This window comes from Lytechinus variegatus, chromosome 10 (genome assembly GCF_018143015.1).
Source record: "Lytechinus variegatus isolate NC3 chromosome 10, Lvar_3.0, whole genome shotgun sequence".
In the NCBI taxonomy this organism is placed as follows: Eukaryota; Metazoa; Echinodermata; class Echinoidea; order Temnopleuroida; family Toxopneustidae; genus Lytechinus; species Lytechinus variegatus.
Window position 1 is genome coordinate 3395756 of NC_054749.1, and position 27955 is coordinate 3423710.

General features: G+C 36.5%; 1 protein-coding gene across 1 annotated transcript; it reads left to right on the plus strand.

The window, feature by feature from the left end:
* Nucleotides 1–175: 175 nt before the first annotated feature.
* LOC121422308 (receptor tyrosine-protein kinase erbB-3-like) lies at nucleotides 176–27952 on the plus strand. Its single transcript, XM_041617258.1, has 12 exons — nucleotides 176–289; nucleotides 1188–1309; nucleotides 7646–7840; nucleotides 11859–11987; nucleotides 12650–12777; nucleotides 13717–13804; nucleotides 14741–14874; nucleotides 17139–17223; nucleotides 18193–18317; nucleotides 21066–21215; nucleotides 21770–23028; nucleotides 23830–27952. Exons 1-12 carry the CDS (start codon nucleotides 217–219, stop codon nucleotides 24318–24320), a joined length of 2979 nt encoding a protein of 992 aa, XP_041473192.1. The 5' UTR covers nucleotides 176–216; the 3' UTR covers nucleotides 24321–27952.
* The last annotated feature ends 3 nt before the right edge of the window (nucleotides 27953–27955 follow it).

The window sequence follows — 27955 nt, forward strand, 5'->3', positions numbered from 1 at the left end:
GCATTACAAATGATCCATGATCGTAAAGAGGAATACTCATACTTTCCAATGGTACCACTTTTACATATGATGATGGCACACTAAGAATTTTATTAGCACTCAAACTTGAGTTGCAGAACTTTTTTTGAGGGGTTTAGTTTGTCATATTCAGAGAATATCAAAGCCTTGTTCTCAATTTTATGATTTCTTATTCAGATTTAAACCTGTTTCAGCAGGATGCTTCGAATAATTGTGAGCACGCTCCTGGTCTGCACCTTCTTCAGAGTATGTCTTGCAGCTCCACTCACAGGTATGTTTACTATGTATTGTTTCGTTTTGTAATAGATCATCTGGAATCAACTATACATGGACCTGTATGTATTGTTTGCGTTAAACATAATCAAATATTTTTGCAGAATATATGAATGAGAAATGAATCTCAAGCTTCAAATCATGCATAGATCAATGATATTTCTATTTCAAAGTGATTTAAGACTTTATGTATAAAACAAGAAAGTTTTCCTTGGATCTCACTTGTAAATTATTGATTTAGATTAATCCTTACATTGCAGTTAGGTGACACAACATTTCCTCGTGCGACAATTGCTCCAGGTGTAGTTTCATCTAAGATGTAGGGTTAGGGATGCAATAGGGTTTTATGTTAGGCTAGTATGGTCTTAGGGTTAGGTGTAGGAAGGGTATAGTGTTAAACCCAGGGTTGAAGATAGTCATTTGATTCATAGTGTGTAGAATTTAGATTGGAGCAATTGTCGCTGTACCAAATGTAAAGGAACCTGCAGTTTAGATTGTGCAGTTCAATATAATTTTTCCATTTTCACTTCAGGGTCCCATTTCATAATTTTTTTAATTTCTATTACAGTTCTATAGCAGTTTTACTATCGGCCAATCAAATTGAATGATTTCAGTAGCTTTAAACTTTTATTGTGAATTTGTTACTAAAACAAGTTTATGGAACAGGTCCCTTGTGTGCGCTGTCTACACTGATCGAGGACTTATATTGTCCCAAGACTAGGCTTATAAATGATAATGAACATTAACAGTGATGCATGGAAATGCACAAATTGCTATTCTTAACCTGTTGTCTACTGGAAACAGACGATCTTTGTACAAAGCCTATGGAAATTGCAAACTTCAGTATTCAACAGGATCTAGTAAATAATAAATGATACATGTATCTTTCTTAACAGGGTCTGAGGACCAGGAGCCATTCAGCCTTCTAATATCTGTGTCTCTGTCACTTGCATCATTTCTGTGCCTGGTCTTGGCAGTGGTTGGGTGTGCCTGCTGTTGTGGAAAGACAAGTATTCTGGTATGTAACTTCCAGGGGCCCGTCTTGTTGTGATTGATCCGATAAATCGCAACTATGGAAAGCCAGCAAAGTCAACATATAAAATGCTTGTTTTGTTAAATAGAAATTCTAGATATGAATTTATGTCCATAAAGTCATTGATTTCTTGACACTTTGGTGTGTTTTCCTTTGTTTATAAAGGACATTTTACAAATTTCCTGTAGAAAAAATTATGGCATTGATGTAGAAAAAATTATGGCATAGAGTTACGATTGATTGGATCAATCATAACTCTTTGTAAGATGGGACCCTGAACTTTCATTGGAGTGTAGCTATTTATTTATCATTCATGGATGCCCGCTTGAGTAGCCCTAATGCCACTCTCATTTGTTGTATCTCTTTTCCCTTCAATTTGTGCTATGCTAAAGAAATGTGGCATATGGATAGAAAGTGGCTGTGCCATAAAATACAGGTCTAGAGTCTATAAGAAAAGACTGTAGTTCTGAAAATCTTAATATGGTGAATATTGTATTAAATTGACCATATATTCTATTAATAATTTCTAAACTGTGCTGGCTTTATTGGAATCAAGCAGTTTGCTTCTTATTTTTATTACATTGTTGTTTGAGAAAACTTCATGCATAACCTGTGTCAAGGTCTCTGTGAAGTAAAAGCTTTGATTTTGATGAAAAGAACCACAGGGAGCCTGGATAGCTCTTCTTTACAAAGGTGCAATTTTAGTCTAGACTTGATAGGTCATGCTGTTTCATGTGTTAGGAGACTTCTACAATGTACGTGTATGACTATGGGCCAAAGTATGGATTAAATGACAGTATATTTTTATTTTCACTTTTCTATTGAAAAAATGTTTTATAATATTCAATTGTTTCTCTGACATCACAATTAACCTACTATAAAAGTAAATTCTGTGAAAAGTCAGCATTTGAATATATTCATGTAGGATCCGATCACTAATGATTTGATGTATGTATTTAGCTCTTTGAAAGTGATTGGTTATGATGCTGGTGTACACATGCCTCGCCATCATGCTTTGGAGAGGGGGGGTATACTTTGCATTTAATGGGATTGCAGTATCAAGGAAATGAGTATTAAATGGCTTTACTATTAAGTTTGAAATTGATGAAGTGAACAAAGCAGCAATTAGTGTAAATGTACAGAGTACAAATTTGGAAATGTTCTTCTAATTACCTCATCACATAATTGGAAAATGCCTAAGTAGCAAGGGGTGAAATCGCCATGTCTAAACACAACTTTGTGGTAACCTTGTGGGACATGAAGTACTAGTTGGTAGTTGCTCTTAAATTCAGTTATATCTGCAAATTTACAAGAAATTACAAGAACTCCTTTGCTTCAACATTTGAATTTATTCTAAAGGGGGTGAAGAGGAGTTGTTTTCCTGTCATTGAAAAATGGTTGGTTTTGCAAATATAACCTTTGATTGAATTGGAAAAAAGAATGTCAAAAAGTACATGTACTATTTAAATATACAGAAATTCATGCATTACTACATGTACTACCGTTATATAATGCATATTTCAAAAGAAAGGAATTTTAGATAGTGATGCATACAAATTTTACAAATCAGTTTTCAATTCAGATTTTGCATTTGATTTTGAGGAAGCATATTGCATTGATACAATTATCTACATGTGTGTATATAAACTTTCCACCTTTTTATAGTAAAAATGTGTACTGATTTTGGCTGATAATCACAACTGCTTTGCTTTGGCAAACCTTTCAAATTCAGTTATCCTTGCAAGTTATTTATGTTGGATTAAGTGTAAAGATATGATAATTATTTACATTATCAATTCAATTTAAATGTTAACGTTATGCTAGATGGGATTATAGAACTCTAGTGGTCAATTCCATTGTGACTTATGGGACATTTGATACTTTTTTCCACATAACTGAAGTACATATCTGAAATAGTAGCTGCACAAACATGGATTTACTTTGTTAATCTGTAAGAAGAATACTGAAACTTACTACATACAAAAATGTATGCTTGCAGCTTGGTTGCATAGGGTGCTATATCTTCAGAAATGTCATTGTGACTTATGGGACATCGATGGACCACACAAATTGAGCTCTTTTGTTCAAAGTGCCATATCTATCTCAGTTTTATGACAATGTTTTTAAATTTGGACTTGGAGATTCACCAGTGATAGTGCTCACAAACAGTACTTGAATTGGACTTGATTCATTTCATTTGTTTCAGTAGTTGTGTGCAGTCATGTGTGACTTATGGGACAAGTGAATGTGACTGATGGGACCCTATCTCATTTCATGGAATTTACATTTCCTCTCAATAACTTTTTAAGTCAAACTTAATTTCAGCATGAAGAAATATTCCCTAATAACATGACACCTTTAATAATTCATGCCATTGTGTCAGAAATAAATTCAACAAAGGGCAGAAACATCTTTTCATGCACTTCATGAATATAAAGGGAACATTAACCCCCAAAAAAACTTCCTAACTTGTCAGCAAGCTTTAAGAACTGTAATCAAATAAGTACAAAATAATCAGTAAACATTACAATCATAAAATATTTAGCAAACAAGATGAAAAATGAACAATTAGAATAAGAATGTACACACTTTCCATTGTGACTGATGGGACAAAATGATAGGACATATTTGTTACAGATGGACAAATAAATGTTGCTTTTCTCTATCACGTCTATCTGTCTCATACAGAATAGTAAGAAAATGACCTTTTCAGTGTATTGTATGTAAGCAAATTAAGACATTAATGCTAATATGAAGTATATCAATATTCTTGTTAATATACATGTATTTTCTGTCATGTCGAAAGCTGATATTTTTCATTAGTTTTTGATGTTTATAATAAAACAAATAGATATCAGTGCACATGCAAATTTTTGACAAAAAACATGAAAATTTTGGCATAATTTTTTTTTATTATTCTACTATCTAAACTACATGTATACTTGTATAGTAAAAAGTGTATTCATTTACATGGAAGATTTTACCATTCTCTGCAAAAAATATTAAAATAATTGATTTTCATGAAAAATCCAAGATAGCCGCCAAGATGGCCGCCAAAAATTGCAAATTTTGAAACCTATGGGACACGATTTGGCAAAGGGTACATCAAGATTCATTAACTATACACTATAGGCAATACAAAAAAGTTAGTTAAATAATATATCATGGGGTGCACCCTATCACAAATTCTTTTTTGCCAGCTGCTTGGGTTGTTATGTCATCTCTTTCATAGAAATTCAGAATGCCTGTATAAAGGACATCACCATTTATAGAGTACCGAAGTGATGATGTCAGTTGTCATGGTGTGATGGCGGCCTGGTTCTAAACAAAATAACCAGGGGGCCGTTTCATAAAGCTGTTTGTAAGTTAGGAACAACTTTAAGAACGACTGGTGATCCTTTCTTACATGCTAAAACATTGCCAATTTATGATGACATTTACCACAAGGATCACCGGTCGTTCTTAAAGTCACTCTTAAGTTACGATTAGCTTTATGAACCAGTGCCCTTTTACAACTTTCAGAATTATGGTAACAACCAGGGACAACACACATCACCATTTTTGCAAATACAAATAGGTATTGACGATCATGCAGCTGCGACTCAGTTTAGAACCGGCAGATTCGATGTCATGACATCGTGACGTCACACTTCGGTACTCTGCAAATTGCGCATGTTACTTTCTATTGGCAGGCGGCAGGAATGATTCTAAGAAAACTTGATTGCAAGCTTCTGCTTTTTGGCATTTACAGGGGCTGGTAGGGAGCGTTGTATGTGCCCTTTTAATATCTCTGCTCATGGTAGCCTTATGCATCTGAGGACTGGTGCTCTTATTTCGACAGGATCCATAGGATCGCTCAACTACAAAATTTGTGACTGATGGGACATTGCAATAAGTTTAGTTTCCATGGAACTATATACCAAGTTCACATCATATGTCAAACAGTAGATGCATACCCCAAGGAGACAAGAAAACCAAGATAGTGATCTGGACCTTAAAAAATAAATAAAAGCTGGGGTGAAACAAACCCAATTCACCTGTACTCAAGCTTTGCATTTTAGCGATCATATTCAGTTTTCTCCTTTTTGGGGGATGGGCACACAATCCAAACTTTTTTTTTTGTTCCATGCACTGCCTATGATATTCTGACTGTTTTTTCTGACAGTCAGCATACTGTTCTCCAGCTTTTAAGCATTCTCATCTCACTCTTTAATGTCATGGACAGCTTTAAGGTGGCATGGTTTACGAACTGTATGTGTGACTTATGGGACATGTGACTTATGGGACTTAAATGTATGTCCCCCCAGTATAGCTATTTCAAGTCCAATACAGATGCAGCTTGATTTGTTGAAGCAAGCATGTACTGTGGTAGATAAAAAAGTCCAATACTTGTCTGCAGGAGTCTATGGCAGCATATGAGGGAAACTTAATGCTTAAAACTGTGACTTATGGGACATCAAACATACATACATCGAAATGTATTTTGTGCCTCACCGTTTCACTGCAGCATGTAAAACAATACAGCTAATGGTAAATTACTGCTTGGAGGTCACATGGACAGTGGAATTTTTCGTCAGCACCCTTTGCATGCCAGGAGCCAGGGATGGGTCAAAGTTGTACAATTTCTATGAAATCTTAGTACCAAAGTGCAACAGAGTGCACATTGTGTATTTTATGAATGAATGAGGGTACATGTACAGTAAATATAATTGTGTTTTTGTAAACCTTAAACTGTATACTTTTAAACAGAATAAACAAAATTGCTCAGAAAAGAAATTTTTGAAAATGGAAAAATGCAACATTTGGCTGGAATTGACCTAGTATGTATTTGAACTCATTATATTATTTCATGAACAAGAGCAGCAAAAAATGAGAGACGGGTTTATTTATTAATCTGAAGTCTGCTCTCATAGTTCTGTTGTAGTTCTTCACTGTACATGTATGTCCATGTGATTCATCCAACACCTAGTCAATTTTCATATTTTTTTCCTTCAATATCCTGTGTGACAAACCTTTATTGACATTGCATTCCATTAATATTATAATATGACGTGGGTGGATGGTTAAATAGACCACGGGCCCAACTATCGAAGCCTCTCTGTAGATAATGTCATTTTCATATACCAATTCAGTAAAAAGAAAAATTGCTCAGAACTGGCTAAAAATCATTTCTGATACATGGAATTCTGTTGCATGTACAATTGATATATTGAGGGGGAATTGGTGCATTTCAGCAAGTCATTTTCTAGAGATCTTAAAAAAATGGATAGAGTTGATAAAGTTTTTGTTAAATTGTAATTTTTTTTACCATCTGTCAGTATCCTTTAGTAAATAATGTAAAGGAAATATGTTATAAAGTTTATGTAGGCCTTTTGGTTTCTGCTTATATATTATTTAACAAAGTTTGAAGTGCCTGGCTGAGTGGGATTAAAATATGTGTTGGTTTCTGAGTAAACAGGGATGATGAATCAAAGGTCAGACGTGAATGTTCTATTTTTCTATATTGTGTCATGGTAAACATTCAGGTATGCAGTGTGCCTTGTGTTTGGAGACCACGGGAGTGTTTCGTCCGACATGTTGTCAGATCTGACATCTTTCCTTGATTTTGATTGGCTGATAAGCAATGTTACTATGGTAACTGTTGGATAAAATGGGACTTGTCGGATAAAATGTCTGACAAGTCCTTTCATGAAACGCTCCCCTGGTGCCTGTCTGTGATTACCAGCCTTGGTTTAATGTAGTGATAGTATGTCTGTGAGGAGGATTTGGAGGGTATTGCACCCCTGAGGAAGCAAATTTTCAGGAAAATGTAAAATGAAAATACGTTTTCAAATTGATATCCTTCACATCATATTAGGGCACAAACAATCTAGTAGATCTAATAAACTAGAAAAATGTGTAAGATGGAATGCTAAACTAAAGATGGAATGCTAAAAAATGATTCACATTCACATTTTTGGAAATAGGAGAAAAGCTCTCAGCTGTGTATAAATCTTGAATAAAAATTTGTGAAGCAGCCTTTGAAAAAAAAGCAGAGAAAATTGTGATACGATACCATCAAACTGATTCCCTAACACATCCAAGCTTGGTTATTTATTTTCTTTTCATTTTTTTTTTGGGGGGAGGGGGGCGGAGTTGTTATTCATACTGACAACACATTGGTAATCAGGGCCAAATATGATTTTAACTGAACACTCTTATTGTAAAAAAATTATTAATAAGAAATACATTGATATCTAATACATTCCTTGTATAAATTTTCACTTGAAGGAGAACTCGCCTAACTTTCATGCAATGCATATTTTTGTTGCATTCTCGCAGAAATATGAGGAGTCTGTAGAGTATGATGAAAGACACAACACTAACCAGAGCCACTCCAACGATGCTTTTGCTGACTTCAGTCCCCCTACACAGAGCACACCTTCCTTCCCACCAGGTGGAGTATCAGAGACTGTCAGTATCGAGGCCTTGCCTGACCTATCATCTAGACTGCAGACAAGCCATGGATTGCCACAGGTAATCTATTTATTTGTTTGTAACTACTTGGAAATGGTCTTCATGTTCTTCTTGGATCCTCTAAATTTAGCATGGCTAAACCCATATAAACCCACTTGGTGTGATCTTACACCCCTTTCATATTGCGCCTTTCCACGACAAAGGGGAAAGTGTCCAGTATGAAAGGTACACAGGAGAACTTCCCCAGCGAAGTTCGGCAGCGACATTCTCCACCTCTAGAGTTGGAGAACTTCGCCGGTGAAACTGTTTCCCCGGCGAAGTTCACAGGTAAAACAGCCAGTATGAAAGCAAACCGGAGAACTCCTCTTTAATGACGTCAGAGGTCATTATTTCCCTCCGCGAAATCCCCTGAATTGACATTCTGCGAGCTAACCAGCTATTATTTCCATGGCTAAATGTACATGTAGAAGGCCATGCTCTCTGAACTATTCAATCATTCCTTAGAGTTAAACACCCTACATGTAGGGACAGTGATTTTCCGCGATCGTGGAAAACGGACGGAATTCACGGAAAGGGCCTTTTGAAACGGAAAGTGGCATTTCAAACGGAAAATCACGGAAAACGTATTTTCCCTCAAAATACACAGAATACATGTAGCAACACAAATTACTCCAAAATCACAACATAATGAGAATATTAAATGGCCACAAACTCCAGAAAACACGATCTCACTTCGCTACAATAATGACAATTCACACATCGTGACTGCACTCGACATCAGCACACTCGATTGTACCCCGCGCCCGTACCCGGCCGGCCGGGTTGGGCTTCACTGCACTGTATACACATATCATATCGTTCAACTACAGTACGGTCGTGTGTTGCCGCCCTCTATGTTTGAAGATGTAACAGTACGATATCGTGGTCTTAAAATCCATGATAGCGGATTGGCAAACGCTGTTGACTGATGATAACGATGTCAAAAATCCCCCAAAACTATCGATGAAATATCATTTCACCGTGAAATAATGCTAATAATGTGAAAGGTGAGGATGTATGCATGCTAAATTTCGTTGTATAAATATCATATGTACCTGCATAGATCCGATTAAAACGGATTCTATTGTGTTGTTGGTACAGTAGCAGATACAATTTTGACCAGTGCGAGTGTACGGTACGTGTAATTTTGCTATTCAATGTGGAAACGGAATTGTCACTTTTCCGTGTGTACAAAGTCTATGGGGAAACGGAATTTCCGTTTTCTGACATGCTGAAACGGAATTTGAGATTTTCTGAAATGGAAAAGGCAATTTTGAAACGAAAAATCACTGTCCCTATACATGTAGATTCCAGAACATACAATTTTTTTTCACTAACGATATTTATTATAAAAACGTTATTTTACATGCTAAAAATGCACTTAAAATATCAAAATACTTTGATTCTTTAGGTAAGAAGCAATGTTTACAATTTTCTTTTCATTCGTTTTAATTCTGCATGGACGTGCCGTGTGCAGCTGATCAGCAGCAGCTGCTGAGAAGTGTTTACCAGCCGTCATCTCCAAAAATTCACTGATAAAATTGATTAGGTATCTGCAATTAATAAGGAAAGAGTATGATTAAAATTCAAAGTACATGTAATAAAAGCGTGCGCTTTCATTTGCACTTACTTCCGCCCGAGCAAATCAGATTAGACCTTGTGGGATGAGGCCAAATGGATTTTAGAAATAGTGGGTGTAGACCAAGTGGCGATTCACCAATTTATCTTTCATTAACCTTGTTCAATTGAATGATCTTATTGCCTGACGATGGATGCTATTTATCGTAACATTCTGCAATTATTTCTGCAGAATGATTTACACCTCTTGTTTTGTCTCTCAAGTCACAGTGACAGTGTTAGCCTGATGTCCCATATCAGTGTCTATTTTATCATTCCCTCTTCACATTACATCTCTTAACGTAAATACATACAGTTCATGATCTCTTGATCTTTATCATTAAAGACAAAATGAGGAAATCTGTTGTAGCTTGTTTTGATTTGTGGGGAAGGAAAATTTATGGCCAAGGACATGGTATTATAATGAACATCCTTGCTTTAAAGATGTAGAATAGCACCAGATTACTCATTAAACATACACCCACTTGCATTCTCATCACAACTATAGCATTTTTTAGACAAGGAAAGCAAACCATAAATTTAAAAATGTTTGATTACAACAAGGAAACTAGACCAAAAAGTAAACAACAAGAGATCATACAAGCAAAAAGTGGATTAACTGAAACAGAAAAAAGAATTGAATGACTCACTGCACAATTATTGTGCCTTGTTTATTCAACCCTCTTATGTTACATGTAGCTGGCAGAGTGAATACAGAATGTAATTCATGAAATGAGACATTCAGCATGCGTGTAATATCTCTGCTTTGTTAATCTGTATCCATAGAACAATACCGTTTGAATTTGAATAAAAACGAAAGGCTTGTATCAATTTAACACCAGGCAAGACTAGCATCATGTTCATCATGTACATTAGGCTGCTCTGTGATGCTACAAGGTCTCACGTGATCTGCGATCTTGTTAATCACTTGTACAGTCAAGTTTGTCTAAAGTGGTCACCTAACTATTAAAAACCTGTCTGTAAAGGCCACCAAAATCATCTTTAATTTGAAAGGACGGGCCATTTGTCTTCAGTGGCTACTTTTTCTGTATTCATTGAGTGGCTAATAGTAGACAGGTTTGACTGTAAATGTATACATGTATATACAGGTACATTTACGTTGCCACCAATAGCTAGTAGGGCAGGAACAAATTTCATCCACTTCTGAAGGCCTTGGGCCAGTCTTATGATACATGCCAGTTACCTTGAGTGATTCGGATTGACCTAGGTTTCCCGTCTCCCTCTTTCTCTAATGCCTGAAATGTATACTATGATTCCAACCGACAACTATCTGATTAAAAAGCGAAAATCAGAGCCACTATACCTTCACACTTCCACACATCCTAATCACATGGCAAGGGAAAGTTGGCATGAACCAAAAATTCAGTCAATAGTAAAGAAAATGGGAAGGGGTATGGGTTAACCAAGAATATAGTTCATTATTTCTGTGTGGTATATTGAATGTCTTACTAGTGAGCACAGTAAATGAAAGGTCAATAGGATGAGGATCTGGGAAGTATTTTCCACTAATACATGAAGCTGTCATAAGATAGTGAAATCCTCGCATCTGATTGGCTCAGAACAAATAATCACTGAAAAATGTCTCCAAGAAACACTCTCTCATGATGTCACCTCGGTTTATGTTCCACAGTCAGTATTCAAGAAAGTGTGCAGAGATCTTGATTGACCAACGATTGATTTATGGAATCAAGGAATTATGAGAACTTTATGACCTAAAGAGTTGTGAAATATTGATGTATGCTACATTATATTATGAATGTTTTCCAGGTGAGCAGAGGTTAACAGTATAGGGATCTTAAACACCTGTGGGGCATTTCATGAAATAAATAGCCAGTGATTTTCACTGATAACTGTCATAAGCTACTGAAATCTTTGCATATGATTGGCTTAGAACAAGTACTGACTGATAAGTTGCTCCATGCAACACCCCCATAAATCATCTTTTGTTTTCTTCCCTAAGTCAGTTTAAAAATGAAATGGGCAGAGATCTTGATTGACCAAAGATTATTCTATTGATTGAAGGATTTATCAGTTATGAATGATGTGTGGTACATGTACAAATGGAAGAGCCGTGGTGTAGTGGTTCTGACTCACACCTTGTAAACAGAGGGTCATGTGTTTGATTCCTACCTCGGTCTAGCGTCCTTTGGCAAGGCGTTAATCCACATTTTGCCTCCCTCGACCCAGGTGCTAAATGGGTACCCGGTAGGATGCGAAGGATATTGTATGTTTGATTTTGCCAGCGCCGTTATGAGGCTGCGATGAATGCAAGGAATGCTCCCCAGAGAGTGGAAATTGTGCACTTTTCGTGTGGGATTGAAATGAATCCATTGACTGAGGTAATGATATGCTGTAAAGTGCTTTGTAAAAATTGGCTATTATTATTTTTACCGATTCACAGGTGAGCACAGCTCTCAATGATACAGGCCAACAGGATGGGGATCTTAAACACCTGAAGTCACCTAGGTTTGTCTTCCCGAGAGATCAACTCAACTATGTTGATGAGCTTGGCAATGGATGGTTTGGCAAGGTAGGATTTTTAATTATTGTTAAGTCATAAAAATACAAAAAATTAATGAGGCACTTTATACAAGCATAAATTTGGAAATGCACTTTGATGTATGTATAACTTAACACTGGGTTTGGAAATTGAATTAGCCAACTCAACAAAGTCATATTACTTAATCTTAAGAAATTTCACTCTACAAATTCTATTAATGGTTAATACTAGATCTCAAAGCTGATGTGCACCTCAGTTGACCAACCCTTAATTTTTGTCATTCCAAAGTTTTGAAAATGCCTTTCATTATATGTATAAAGTTCCGCCCCTATTGTTACATCATTCATAATCTTAAGACATTGGTTGACCATTGTGCACACAATACCATGCCCAAAATTACAATATTTCTCTTTCAAAGCAGTGACAAACCTCACTTTACAGTTTTTCTGAAATCTCTGCATGTTTTGAACATTCCTCATTCTTCCCTGCACTTAGCATTCTTTGTTCAGCAAGGTAATTCTTTAATTTTTCTGTTCTCAATCACTATGTGTGAAGGTCTATAGGCCAATAGCGAAAAGTAAGTTGGCTGGTTGTCCGGCAAGGGCTCTCATGATAATGAACTGTGTGGCGTATGTATTGTGAAATGAATGAATTCTGACTTATTCATTTTCTTAATATCCTGTACACTGTAGGTATTGCAAGGTGAAGCACATAGGTTACACCCAGGGATGCGCAAGACACGTGTTGTCATCAAGCAACTCAGAGACACAGCTAGTCCAGAAGAACAACTCCTTTTCCTCCAAGAAGTACAACCATATAGGTAAGTCAACTGATGTGATAGAAGTCTGCTTATGTTATTCTGTGCACAGATGTTGTAAATGATTTCTAAGCCCTGTGGTATAAATCTTAGAAATTGATCATGGGCTGATCTTTATAATTGATTGCATTGATTATTGTGTATTTTCATCGTAGCCAAATGATAAATTGCCAAGCTTTGGGTTATGGGATGTTTGTAGAAATTGAAACTCTGTGGCCCGTATTCTAAAGTCAGGTTTAACTTAAACTCAGGTTTAAAGTTGTGGTTTAAGTATGGATAGCCAATTGTGACATAAATCATTAACATTAGATATGTCATATTTCAGCTCATTTGGCTCTCAAATCATTCATAATTGTCTAGGAAGTATAAAATGATGATTGTCTTCATCATAGATGAATCAGGAAAGAGCACAGTAAAAATAAGAATAATACAACTGAATAAAAATTTTGACACTTTTGGCTTCCCATAATTTTAGCACAGAGTTAATAGACCATGGTCTAAGTTAAACCTGACTTCAGAATACGGGCCTGTGCGTCTGTGTCTAATCTCTCTCTACATGTCCACCAAACTTCTAATCCTTTTGAACTCGGTTAAAAAGCACCTTTGTATCTTCTTCTTTGTGGAAGCGCTGTGGTGTAGCGGTTCTGACTCTCGCCTTGTAATAAGACGGTCGTGTGTTCAAATCCCACCATGGCCTAGTGTCCTTTGGCAAGGCGTCAATCCACATTTGCCACTCTCACCCAGGTGCTAATTGGGTACCGGTAGGAAACAACCGTCATTGTGGTTGGTTTAGCAAGTTTGCGCCTAACAGGCTGCTGGAATGCTATGAATCCAGTGACTGGGTAATAATAATTGTGAAGCGCTTTGAACAGTCGTAGAGTGATAAAACGCTTTATAAATGCCAATTATTTTTATTCATGCTGTTCCTTCTTTTTTCTTCAGGGAAGTAAACCATCCCAATGTGTTAATGCTGCTTGGTCAGTGCATTGAAAGCATACCTCTTCTACTTGTCTTGGAGTACGCACCTTATGTAAGTCTGTTTTTCTTGAACACACCTTGTCAAAAGTGAGAGCCAAGTTTTTTTTGCCAGAATCACACAGATTTTTTTTTTACCAATCCTTACATTTCATTATAGACAAAACAATGGGGAATGCGGGGAAAGCTACTATGAACAGATACATGGCACCTTTATAGAGAGATTCCAAAGGTATCCAGCTGAAAGACATACTCAGCCAGTTCCCTTAAAATCATACCAAACTGTGATTGATCTGCAATTCTTACATGTTAAAGATCGATTTCAGATCTGTGGTCATTTGAGAATATTTTTTAATCCATCGCAACCCTATGTAAGACGGGGCTCTGGTGGGAGTTTCATATAGCTGTTCATAGGTTCTGAGCGACTATACAAATAAATGGGGATAATTTTTTGTGGTAAATGATATACGCAAAATTCTCATTGGTGTTGCTTTAGCGGCTAAGAAGGGATCACCAGTCATTTGTAGAGTTGCTCGTAATTTCTAAACAGCTTTATAAAGCACTCACCAGGTTACCCTAAATCACTGTGTATTAGCCACACCCATGTCTGCACTAAGAACAGAGTTCCGATGGTTTTACAAATTCACCATTTTTGTTCATTTTTTATTGTTTATTTTAAGGCATAACCGTAAGCAACCGAAATGTTACTGAAAAACAAATAACTGCACTTAAACACAACAACAAAAATGTTACAGAAAAAAAAAGGATTTATACAATTTGTGGCATGTAAGTCTAGTTCTAGGCTCTTTTCACTGAATTCTACGTCTTCCGATGGCTCAACAGCCAATCACAGTCAAGTCTTCCATGGGTGTTACCATTAGATGATAGTTATCGTTAGAAGTAACTTTTATGCAACAGGGCCTTGCGCTCTTGTTGAAGTATTCTGTGGAATGAATAGGTTTAATATTGTGTCTGTTATTGCTTTTGTCAGGGAGACCTGAAGAACTACCTACGCAAGAATCGAGGCATGGTGGCAGAGATGGCCCAGAAGGATGTCCAGCTACATATGGCTCATGATATCATCTCAGGGTTACTCTGGCTTCATCAAGCCGACTTCATTCATATGTAAGTTTTAAAGTTGAGGGTGCCTTTTCATTAAGACTTGTTATAGGAACAGATGCATAATTAATTTCTGTAACAAATCTACAAAATTTACCAGCAGCCAAGCATTTGAATAGATTTTTATCTCATCTGCATAGCAGAGTGAGACTATAGGCGCCGCTTTTCCAAAGGCGACGGCGTCAACATCAAATCTTAACCTGAGGTTAAGTTTTTGAAATGACATAACTTAGAAAGTATATGGACCTAGTTCATTAAACTTGGACATAAGGTTAATCAAGTATCACCAAACATCCTGCATGAGTTTCACGTCACATGACCAAGGTCAAAGGTCATTTAGGGTCAATGAACTTTGGCCGATTGGGAGTATCTGTTGAATTACAATCAAAACTTTAAAAGTTTTTGGATCTGATTCATGAAAGTTGGACATAGTAATCAAGTATCACTGAACATCCTGTGCAAGTTTCAGGTCACATGATCAAGGTCAAAGGTTATTTAGGGTCAATGAACTTTGGCCGAATTGGGGGGTATTTGTTGAACTACCATCATAACTTCAATGTTTATTGATCTGACTTTTGAAACTTGGACTTGGAGTAATCAAGTATCACTGAATATCCTGTGCAAGTTTCAGGTCACATGATCAAGGACAAAGGTCGTGTGAGGTCAATGAACTTTGGCCACATTGGGGATATTTGTTGAATTACCATCCTATCTCTGTAAAGTGTATTGGGTAGCAGAGCTGCCAAGTAGTACGATTTTCCGTATTTCATACGGAAATCAATTTAAAATACGGCAGTACGCTTTTTCATCCTAAAATACGGGAAAAAACAAATTAGAGAAGAAAAGGTATTCCGTGTGTTGCTGCCCTCTACGTTCAATGAGTTATGCTTTCATCAAGGCTTTCCGATTAGAATTTTCGGTATCCTGGCGAATCATTGCAGGTGACAAGTTCCGAGCGCACGCACGTAGTTTCCAAGCACAAAGCAGCGGCTCAAATCGCGATATTTTGCGACTGGTAAATACGTCTGTAAGGATGATGACGTCATCCAAGATGGCAACTTACGTTGACCGACGGAAGGATCGAAGATGACGATGTTTCGATCATAATTTGAAACGAATTAGCCGTAACTGCGATCTAAGGTACGATATTTCTGAATTTCATACATTTTTACGTAAATATAGATGCAATTTCTTTTTCATAATTTGATATTTTATGATTTTATGTGCAAAAAACGATCGGAAAAAAACAGGTTTCCGTCGAATGTTAGATCTAACGTTACTGCTAATACGTTGTCTGTACGTACGGGCCTCCAAATTTTTCAGTCTATGTATTGGTGAGTCAGCCAACGCAGTTCAGCGGAACAACCAAAATCTAGACTGAAGCTTTCGGTCTCGTGTGCGACGGTGTGGGGCGCAAAATAATGTAAGAAGTGATCGAACTTTGCCATTATACATGCATGTTTATCTCATGGTAGAAATACAGATTTTTTGGTCAAAATACTGATTTTGGGGGATAAGAATACTGAAAATGCAAAATACAACTTGGCAGCTCTGGTCTAGTTCATGAAAAGTCGAAATAGAGTAACCAAGTATCAATGAACATCTTGTGCGAGTTATAGTAGTTTTCAAAGTCAGGACTGCTGCTATGTTGAATCGCGTGATGCAGGTGAGACGGCCAGAGGCATTCCACTTGTTACTGTTATAAAACAGGCCCCTGATATTTGCAGTTCAACATATGGGCCCCTGTGTCCTGTTGCAGAAAGAGTTGCATTTAAACGTAATCCTCAAAATGACGCCTTCCGCAATATGCGCATTTCATTAGCTGAAGAACAAGTTTAGTGCCCCTTGGCCCATTCCAAAAAGAGCTGTCATCAACAAACACACCACAAGAAATTCAAACATAGCTCGGTTACAATATCAGCTAATGAAATACTTGTAACTTATTTTTGCTTCAATTGGGAGTTAATTTTAAACATTGGCTTGTTGCAGAACTAGGTACAGAATATTCCTCAAAGCATGTGTAGAGGAAATATGTGTTGATTATTTGTAATGTACAGCATGTATTTTTTGACTTTATGATGTTCAAAAGGGTAAATGAAAAAGAGAGAATGTTTGATAATTCAATGTCTCAAGTCAGCACTGCTGTTAATTGTAGAATTCCAGCGAAATTGCCAGGAGGTTTATCTTTTTTTTTCAATTTCATGCACAAAAATTTAAATGTGTCTATTTTAAAAGCCTCTTATTTGATGCGTTCTTTATTTTTGCTATAGTGATTTAGCAGCAAGAAACTGCCAAGTTTGTTCAGATACATCTGTCAAGATCGGTGATTACGGACTTGCTCTAGAAAAATATCCCGTAAGTAATCATTTATCTTCAAATACTTTCATACATGGTACATGTATAATATGTAATCAACTTATAGGGCTGCACATTATACAACTCCCAAGAATGTTCTGTAATCTGATTGGTCCAAATCAGATCACATTTAGCAAATTGCACTATTGCATCCAAATTGCACTATCCTGCACTCTGACGTCATACCAATAATGTCTATGTTTTAAAGCATTTCTGGGCCCCGTATTACAAAGAGTTACGATAGATCCAACCAATCGTAACTCTGGAAATCCATGTCATAATTTTTTCTATAGAAAATTTGCATTTTCTCTTTGTAAACAAAGGAGAAGACACCAAATTGTCAAGAAGGCGATGAATTTATGGATTTACATTCATATCTAGAATTTTTTTTGAACAAACATGCATTTTATATGTTGACTTTACTTGTTTTCCATAGTTGAGATTGATCGGATCAATCGCAATTCTTTATACGACTGGGCCATGGTCAGATTTCTTGTCTGTCTTGTCTAAAATACAACAAAACTTCTGCTGTTCAAAATATTATGAAAGCTGATATGTCATGGACCAACACAGTCTTTTTGTTAGTGTTTCAGTATCATGTTTCAATATTGTTATACTGTAATTAGCAAAACAAGTTAAGACAAATTGTAGGTAGAATGTTTATTGCTTTAACTTCAAAATATGAGAAAGATAGTTAGACAGTCTTCATCATAAACCTAGAAAGTCATCAAAATGTATCTCTTTAGTATTTTGTAGTTTTGAAATTGCATAATTTTGATTCATTTTAATAAAGAACTTTCTTTTTTTTACTTTGGGACATGATGTTACAATCTTCATAAAATGAAAAGTGGTTTATATTTCAAAAATCATTAATGATAATTTTGGCCTAATGAACTATCAGTAATAAAGGATAGTATTGATGATAATTGATTTCCTGACAATTTGTTCTTTTTATTTCTTGGTTTGCAGGAGGATTATTATATCACTAAAGATGAGTGCCATGCAGTGCCTATCCGATGGCTTGGGCCGGAGGTCATTGAGCTCAGAGGTCAAGATATCAAACCCAAGAAAATCACCAAGCAATCCAATATCTGGTGAGTATTCTGGCAGATTAAGATAACTTGACTAAAGTCTGTGCCACGTATTTAAGCAGTACTCCCACTATGTAAAAGGTGCTACAGTATGTGTCTTTTCATAGTGGCTTTCCTGCATTCCCCATTGTTCTCTCAAAGATGAAACGTGAGAATTGGTAAAAGAAGGCTGTTTTCAGGATTTCTGCATTAACTATGTGGCTCTAACTTTTGTCAAGATGTCTATTAAAAGCCTAATGTACACTAAAGGATCTGTTGTGATCTGATATTTAAAGAAATTGTGAAAACATATGATATGTACATTCCAACCTTTAAAGGAGAAATATATTGATTATGAATGTGGTCTTATTATATATCAATGGAAAGGTAATGATGTGGGGATCATCGGTGGGTCATTCAAAAAATCCGAAAATAATACAAAAAGGTGAAAATCGCCGATTAAAAAACGCTAAAATGCCCCTCCGAAATATGCCTCGCATCGGTCTCTGAATTGACTGGAATTTGATGACGTCACTGTCTGTACGAGAGGCGTGATTGGCTCTCCCACGTGAAGCTCCACTTGCATGCAAAACCTGTTGCGTGGGTACGTTTTCTCCACACTGTCACTGAATACTTCTACCATGAAATGAAAGAAAACCCAGAATTTCATCTCAAATTGATGATTTTAAAGATGAAGAGAATGATGATGAAGTGAACAACACAGTGAGGTAGTTGGAGGTAAATAATGGGGGAACAATGCCGGTGATTATGATGAAAATTCAACTTGCCTGACGATCACAAGTCATGTACATGCCGATTCGCTACCAACTCAGCTGCTGCTACAAGTGGTAGCTACGTACACACCGCGCGGGCCAAATTAAATCCATGAAAATGAATAAGCACATCCAGACAGAGTCTATCATAAGAAGGAAAATAATGATATAACTGTACTTACAAACAAGTGAATAATTCGAACCTGAAAGCAAATCAACTCAACGAATAGCAGCAGACGATATGCACCGACGATAAACTTCATGTGGCTGGGATAGATTGTCACTCGTTCTGTTAGATGTAATTTGTAACTCATTAATTTGACAAAATTACGAAACTCGGGGAATTATTTATATATATAAAAATATAGTAACATCTCTTATTATTTTTTGTATTACGATAAAACCTGTTTTGAAGGAAAACGTTGAGGTAAACTAAAATTACATGTAAAAGATCACCCCCCAACATGCGTAGCTTGTATGTCATTGCAAACAAACCATCGCAAACATGCACGTATACCTTCCTTGCTGATTGAGAGCTGTGCAACACGTGCATAGATCTATTCTCTCAGTCTCAGCCAAGGCGAGCAAACAATACGGCATGTGTTGTTGTGGTTTGTTTACGATCACATAATGCTACGCATGATGGGATGATCTTTTACATCTAATTTTAATTTACCTCAACGTTTTCCTTCAAAACAGGTTTTATCGTAATTCAAAAAATAATAAGAGATGTTACTATATTTTTACATAGATAAATAATTCCACGAGTTTCGTAATTTTGTCAAATTAATGAGATAAAAGTTACATCTAACAGAACGAGTGACGATCTATCCAGCCACACGAAGTTTATCGTCAGTGCATTTACCATATCGTCTGCTACTATTCGTTGAGTTGATTTGCCTTCAGGTTCGGATTATTCACTTGTTTGTAAGTACAGTTATATCATTTTCCTTCTTATGATAGACTCTGTTTGGATGTGGTTATTCATGTTCAGCATGAATTCAATTTGGCCCGCGCGGTGTAGCTAGCACTTCCAGCAGCATGAATTGGTAGCGAATCGGCATGTACATGACTTTACTTGTGATTGTGTTGCAAGTTGAATTTTCATCATCATCATCGGCGTAATTCCCCCAATTTTACCTCCAACTACGTCACTGTGTTGTTTCACTTCATCATCATTCTCTTCATCTCAAAATCATCAATTTGAAAATCCAAATCTAGATAAAATTCTGGGTTTTCTTTCGATCATTTCGGGATCGAAATATTCAGTGACAATGTGGAGAAAATCTACCCTTGCAACAGGTTTTGCATGCAAGTGGAGCTTCATGTGGGAGAGCCAATCACGCCTCTCGTACAGACAGTGACGTCATAAAAAATCCCCAATTTCGCGGACGTAATTCTGCGTGTTTGAAGCATTCAGAGAGAGAACTTCAAACTATCAATTAACTGAGTTTCATCCGTCTCCATGATAAATGATGTACACCATCGTGTTCTCCTTATTTTCTCCTTTATTGTGATATATGATTCTCCATTTTTACGATTTTCAATATATTTCTACTTTAAAAAATTTAGCGGTCAGAGTTCAGAACAGCGTATAAATACTAAAATGGAAAGACAGTATATTTTGAGTCTTTTTGAAGGAATGAAAGCAATTTTGAATCAAAATCTAAATGATGCTAACATTGGCTGCGATTTGAAGCAGATTTGGAGTTTACTCCATCCTCAGGGCTAGCAATAAATTAGAATTTTTCTTTGTACTAATACGTTTGAAGCAGGAAAAATTTACATGGGGGCTCGTGGCGATGGCACCCCCAAAATGCTATAAAGCGCCCTGGAAAATGGAAAAGGAGCCCCTGAAATTTCTCATTCATTGCAATTTTAAACCTTATCTAATGATATAGATGTAGGTTGTTAATTGTGAAAAAGTAGCGCCTGAAAATTAAAAATGTATTTTATGCCTGGTTTGATGATGTGTATGATTTGTATGTACTACATGTAGGTCCTTTGGTGTGATAATGCTAGAGCTGTCTACGGCAGCAGACCGACCCTACCCTAACCTGAGCGATGAACAAGTCTTGAAGCAGGTCGTGATGGATCAAGATATCAAACTAGATAAACCAAAACTGGACCTCAAGTATGCTGACAGATGGTGAGGGATGTTTTTAAAATGAATGCAGATCACATGGTATGCAAATTCCTGTCAGGAAACTTTATACTGAATCATGCTTAAGTGCCAATGCCCACATGTTATGTAACATGCAATCTTGTAGTAGCATGTGTCCTTTTAGCATGATTTGATTACATTGCCTATTGTACCACATGACTTCAAGTCACACTGAAAATCTTTGTGGAACACCACCCCCGCCCCTCAAATGCACAGTGTGTTTGAATCAACATTTAACAAAATAAAAGTATGAAATCTACAATACTTTCCTCGTGGCATTCCCATTTTATATGAAGGGAAATTCTGTATAATACTTCAATTTTTTTTCTTCCGTCATAACATTTTCCTCCATTTTTACTTCACTTGACCTGCTCAAGCCATGATAATTTGATAGCATTTCACCCTTTCATATGAACTAGAAGACAGAGACAAATCACTTCAGGAAGATCTTGCATACTTATAGTGGGATGCAAGTGCAATATCGATAGTGTGGGAAGTAATTTTCATTTGTCCCATTTTTTCTTTTCCCATCTTTGTAGGTTTGAGATTATGATGTTCTGTTGGATGGATGGTGACACCAGACCTACGGTAAAAGAAGTCCATGAGCTTCTCACCCACCTTAAAAAGAATGCAGACAGAGTTCAGATGGAAGACTTTGAGACAAAATGGAATGCGCTCAAGCCGGCCATGGCCAACCAGAGTTCATCGGAATGTAGCGAGGCTTCTCAGGAGACTCCCCAACAGGATTTATCGGTTGAGGTTGGTGGTGGCGATCCTCTCTCCATTGGTATGCCTCAAGGGGATCCCTTGTCATTGGTCAGTGATGTGTCTCAGAAGCAGGCACAACAGACAGTCAGCGTGGATGTGACTGTCCCATCGCTTGGCCAAACTAGTCAGGAAGATCGGCTTATTGAAGGCCTTGCCAAAGAAGCTAAAAAGAGTCAACCTTTTGAAGTTACATTTGATGAGCCGGAAGAACCAGCACCCAGGAACGTGCAGGAAACCGAAACTGTTTCTGAACTTATACCAAGCATAGCAACACCGCAAGCTAACACGGCACCTCCTGCAGGAGGGAACATCTCTCATGAACTAAGCTTTGAGGATGCCTTTGACACTCCTACTCCTACACCACAAGGAGATAAACAGTCCTCAAGTCAGTCCTTTGGACTGGATGACAGTGTCCAAAATGCAGATGTGACACCAAAGACCCCTGACTTCTTTTCTTCGGAGGATGTCAACCCTGTTGAAGCCAGTACTCCCTTCCCCCCAACACAAGAACCCAACATGCAAGTTTCTATTGATACCAGTTTGTCAACTGGAGGGTACGATACGGCCGTTAGCAATCTCCTAGAGGCCAATGATAGCACAGTCACGTTCACTGAGTCTTTCAACACCATGTCAAGTAACCCTTTCAGTAGCGGCACTTCCTCATCAGAACCAGGTGGGTTTGTGTCAGCGGTCGAGTCTGCAGGCGACAAATCCTTGGAAGACAGTCAGGTTCATGGAAACAATGGGTTTGGGGAGTTTGAGAGTTCCATGCTCTCATATGGAACACCATTGGAAGGTGACATGTCCTCTGTCCTGGAGACGCCCACACCTGGTGGACGGGACAAAGGATCCTCAGACTTACTTGGTGATCTCTCTCAACCTTCAAATCCGTTTGATAGCTCACCGGCATCTCTTAGTTTTGGGGTCAATGTGGACAGCCCAGCAGTGAAGGACATTTCTTTTGAACAGATGGCGCAGAATGGGGAGGAAAAGAAAGACCTGCAGAGCTTTGGTGCTATAAAATTGACGGGTACGATTGCTTGTATGTGATTCAACACCTCTCTGTATATTATGTGTTCACATTCAGATGTAGACCTGTATCAAATGCTAGATAAAGGACCAACTAGATAAATATTCAGTTTAAAGTAGTCTGTGAACATTATATTTCAGATTCTGCCACTCTTGAGTAGCACCAGGCTTATTCTATCACTTTACTATTGTTATATCACTCTCCTATTCTAACATTTCAATAGCCAGTATATATATAAAAAAACAGATGATATATCAAAAACTGAAATTCACTTTAACGTCGGGACTCATCGAAGAAATAGTTGTAATTAGGTAAAACTAAAACAAATCAAATGCACTTGATTATGTGTGTGTTTTAGGCAAAAATCCCCAAACTTTTTTGTGATAAGCCGACAGACCATAGTTGTAAAAATTACTTTATTTTTTTTATTCAAATTTCACCATCCAAAAAAAGAATGTACCAACAACCTTTTCATAAATTCTTTACAAATAAAACTCATTAAAATTTACTCTCCCTGATGAAACTTCAACTTCCATATAAAAGTAGATCTAACAGCCCATCCATATCACCCCTTAAATAACAAAACAGATTTGTAAAAAAAAGTGCAGACCGACTCTAATTTTATTCCTCTGTTACAGCATACACAATTTTTTTAGGCCTTGTTACATTCTTTTCTTTATTGGGGCCCAGTTCTGTTCCATTAAAAGACATTCACTCATGAAAAAGTCGCAATAAACACATGCATCCCTATGAGACCAACTGATTTAGAGCATTTTATGTTTTCATATCTCTGTCATATAGAGCATGAAAAAGAGTCTACCGATACCCCTCCTTTGGCTGAACATGATATGACACCCCAAGGCTACGCAGAGGTCAGCACTGCTGCAAAGAAACCTTTTGGTATGACCATGCTAACCGTCACATCAGGGAAGAAGAAGAAATCCATTGAGATCCACAAAGAGGATGATGAGGATGCAGACGGAAAGGATGCCGGGGACGCTGCATCCGGTGTTACCGTGATGACCAACGGCTCAAGCAAGATGGCTAAAGACGAGGTCGTCTCTCCGGCAGCACCTCCTGATTCCAGCGCAGGAACTAACCTCCTGGATTTTGATATCCCTGGATCCGGTCTCGATCAAGGACCTGGACTTGCTCCCGGTCTAACGGCGGGATTTGGTATCATAGAACTGCAGGTGAGCAAGGATGGTGAGGAGGCGGTGGTTGTCCCGCCGCAGAGCCCGGAGTCTTCGGTCGAGTTTGGCTCCTTCGAGGATGTCAGCAAGGAGTCATAAAACAGTGTCTTTCTTTCAAAAACCAAATTGTACATTAAGCATATAGTATATCATACTGTGAAATGTCAACAAGAGATTTATATATACAACGGTTAGAATAATATTGTATAATATTGTCATTAGTGGTTACAGTACATCAAATTGATATGTAGTAGTACATGGCAGTACTGGTAGCTGAAGAGCATTGTCATATTTTGTGTTGTTTATTTCTTAAATAGTTTATTATTTGACAAAGGAAATTAGGTGTGTCATCTTGAATCGTTTCCATTAACGCACATGATTTGGTAGACATTTTATATCTTGAGAGAGAGTGAATGACAGAGAGAGAAAAGATTCATGCCAACAGTTCAGTGGCTTTTTGAAAATGCTTGTTGATATTGTATTCATTTATTAAAGTATGTATTCAACCATATCAAATTTTATGATATATTTCGGTGAACATTTTCATCTTCTAAAGAGAAATTTGGAAATTCTGTGTTTCAATGATAATATGCATTTAATAGAGGAAGATTCAAAATCTGTTCATGATAGATATAAAGAATTTGTAGAGTCTAACAAATTTATCTGAAAATTGTTCAGGAAAAGGAAGAATGCATCATTAATAAAAATGGAGACTCATTCAAAGATCATTATTTTTTGTACATATTTACGTTGATGATTAACACGGTTATGCAAATGAGAAAGATTGTAAAGTGCTCCCACCAATAATATTGCCTCTTACTTTTTTATTCAAAATGACAAAATATGATCAATTTACTAAAACCAGGTCGTTTATGTGATTATTTTTGCATGTTTTTTATGTGATAATATAGTAAGACTAAGAGACTCTCTGAAGCCAGGACAGTACTTTTTAGCAAAGCTGCAGCTAATTAAACTCACTTTGATTATAATTATTTAACATTTGCTTTTAATGAGCACTCATTTTCTGTTAAATTCTACCTCTGCCATCCTCTAGTACTCTGAATTAAAGTGAAATATAATTATCAACCAAACTTCAAATATATTCACTTGCAAAGAATCTATTTCATAGTTTTCATGTGGAGTGTTGTGGCCCAGTGGCTTAGGCTCTGGACTCTGAAACAAAGGGTTGTGGTTCGAACTCCACCCATGGTGCAATTTCCTTCAGCAAGAAATTGATCCATATTGTGGCACACTAAACCCTGGTGAGGTGAATGGGTAGCTGTTAGGATTATTCCATCTGAAAAATGGTAGCTCAAGCTAAAGATGGGGTGGTTATAATTGCACTTTGTATCCTTTGGCAAAAAGTGCTATATCAATCACGCTATTTTAAATATATTACTTATTGCGTGAAAGTTCTACATGTATTTAAAATTGACAGTACTAGTTACTAAACGTTTATTCAATTTACTTGTATTCTAATGTTGTATTCATGATTTAACATTCATTAGGTCAGCCAGTCTATTGATAGTTTTCTTCCAATTTATTTTTAGTAGCCTTAAAAAATAATGACACCTAATGCAGTTGAGGGACTTCAGAAGATATTGCTATGGTTGTTCTGAAGAATTAAGTTTTTGATTCTTTGAATGAGGAAGAATGTAGTTGGAATATAAAGTGGTAGTCTTTGATATTCCTTAAAAGTATAATTCACATTTATAATTGATGCTTTTGCCATGATCACCAACTACTGCTTTTGATTTATAGTTTATATAGACTTGTAACTTCTACCTGTTGGCAATGTTACAAATTAGATGACTCTCCAATTTGTGTGTGACTATCTGCCATCTCGATAAATATAAAAAGTATATCAGTACCTCATTGAATAAAAAATTGTAAAAGTCTTTCGAGGTTGTTTAGGGGAAATGCGTCCTTTAGTAATAAAAATGCATCAAAATTTACACTAATTCTTTACAAAACCTTTAATAGTTTTCCTTGAAAAAGACACATGTCATCATTTTTCATTTCAACTGTTTGAGGGGAATAATATTGTCATCCTTTAGATGTAAACTTTACGATAAATTAAGAAAGAATATGCAATAATTAAAAGATATCTGTCTGACAATATTCATTATAAGCATCATAGAAATTGTGGTGGCCTTTCTTTAAAGCTTAAACATTGCAACCTGCAATAACTTAATTATCTGTGTAGTATGTGATACACTTTGCCAAAAAGCACTTAAAATACCCTATACTAGTACCTTTTGTTAATCATTAAAGTCTTGCCTGTAAAATCTGCTTTATTTTCCTTCATTTATTTTTGCCAATCATACAAATTCTGTCTCGGTCATGCCTTTTGTTCTTTGCAATGTAGCCAGTTTTGCCATTATATATCCTTCACTGACATACGTGTGTGTAGGCATGGGTACTGCATTCCATATTGGTTTAACTGCAATAGTTGATGAGGGGTTGGTACTATGTAACCAAGTTACAATTTAACAACATATAGTCAAGACAATCATGTAAATGTGAATTCTATTTTATAAGGTAATTTGATAATCAATTTTAATTTTATATATTGACAGGGATATTTGGACATTATTGAATGAATTGCTCTCCCCTGTGTATTTTGGATGGTTTTCTTTGTTGCCCTTAAAAGTATTTACTCTGAATTATATGATTCTTCTTCAAACATCAAACATATTGTTAAACTGAAATCAAGTCCATGGAATTGTGTGTAAAACACCCTCATTTTGTATTCTATGTATCTTGTCAAATGAGAGGACATTTACAACTGATTTGTAGTTCAATGAAAACGATATTAATCGAATTTTTCTTTTTGAAAACTTGCAATACAACATCCGGTCATCTAGTCGTTAGTATTCTATGTTGTAAAATAGTGAGACTGACGTTTATGTAGCGATGAAAAAGAAGGCAATTTTTGTAGACTAATCCCAGCCTAGCAAGGCTCCAAGCTTTATTACTTATTTCAAGAATGTGTCTTAATTTGTTTGGTAAAAGTGACCTTTATTACGATATTTTTGAGTAACTTTTTATTACAAAGACATAACTATTTTTTTCTTCAAATGTAGCTTTTGTACATGTTTGTATAAAGTTAGAATTTGCTAATGATATTGTTTGCATGTACAGTTATAAACATGAAACAAGATCTTGCAATCATTACTACTTGTTATTTTTTGAGAAGGCTCTACTAGTACTTATCTCACCTTCATTGTTATGAAGTCCCTAGTTTCCTTCTTTAGGGAGCATTCATGAAGTGAGTTTTGTCAATTTTTTTTACCGACAGCTTATATAAGCTACTGAAATGCTTTTATCTGATTGGTTGTGAAGAAATTTGTCGGGTAAATCAATTGATGAAAAACTTCATGAAACACTTTCTTGAAAGCAGATGGTGAATGAATTGTATGAAATTTAAAATAAAATATCAATTCAGTATATTTACATGTATATATGAATATGAAATTTCATTGCAGAGATATAAATGATATGATTTTGTAGATCTATATTATAGCCTGAATTCACTAAAGAGGTTTGAACACATGTCTTATTTTCTATGTGCACATACATAGGCAATATGCTCTACTGCACTTACAGTATATATTATTGTGAACTGTCAAAATACATGTATATGTATGTCTGAGCTAATGCAAGAAGCCCCCAGTGTGCATGTGCCTTGCCACTTTTGTTTGGCATTTTATTTTTGCCACGTTAAAGTTCAG

Bases quoted from the DNA above. Each gene is read 5' to 3' on its own strand.
- LOC121422308 (XM_041617258.1), top strand. From the start codon at position 217: ATGCTTCGAATAATTGTGAGCACGCTCCTGGTCTGCACCTTCTTCAGA. The intron at 14,875-17,138 runs GTAAGTTTTAAA...TTTTTGCTATAG, and splicing joins CAAGCCGACTTCATTCATAT to TGATTTAGCAGCAAGAAACT. The intron at 23,029-23,829 runs GTACGATTGCTT...TCTGTCATATAG, and splicing joins TGGTGCTATAAAATTGACGG to AGCATGAAAAAGAGTCTACC.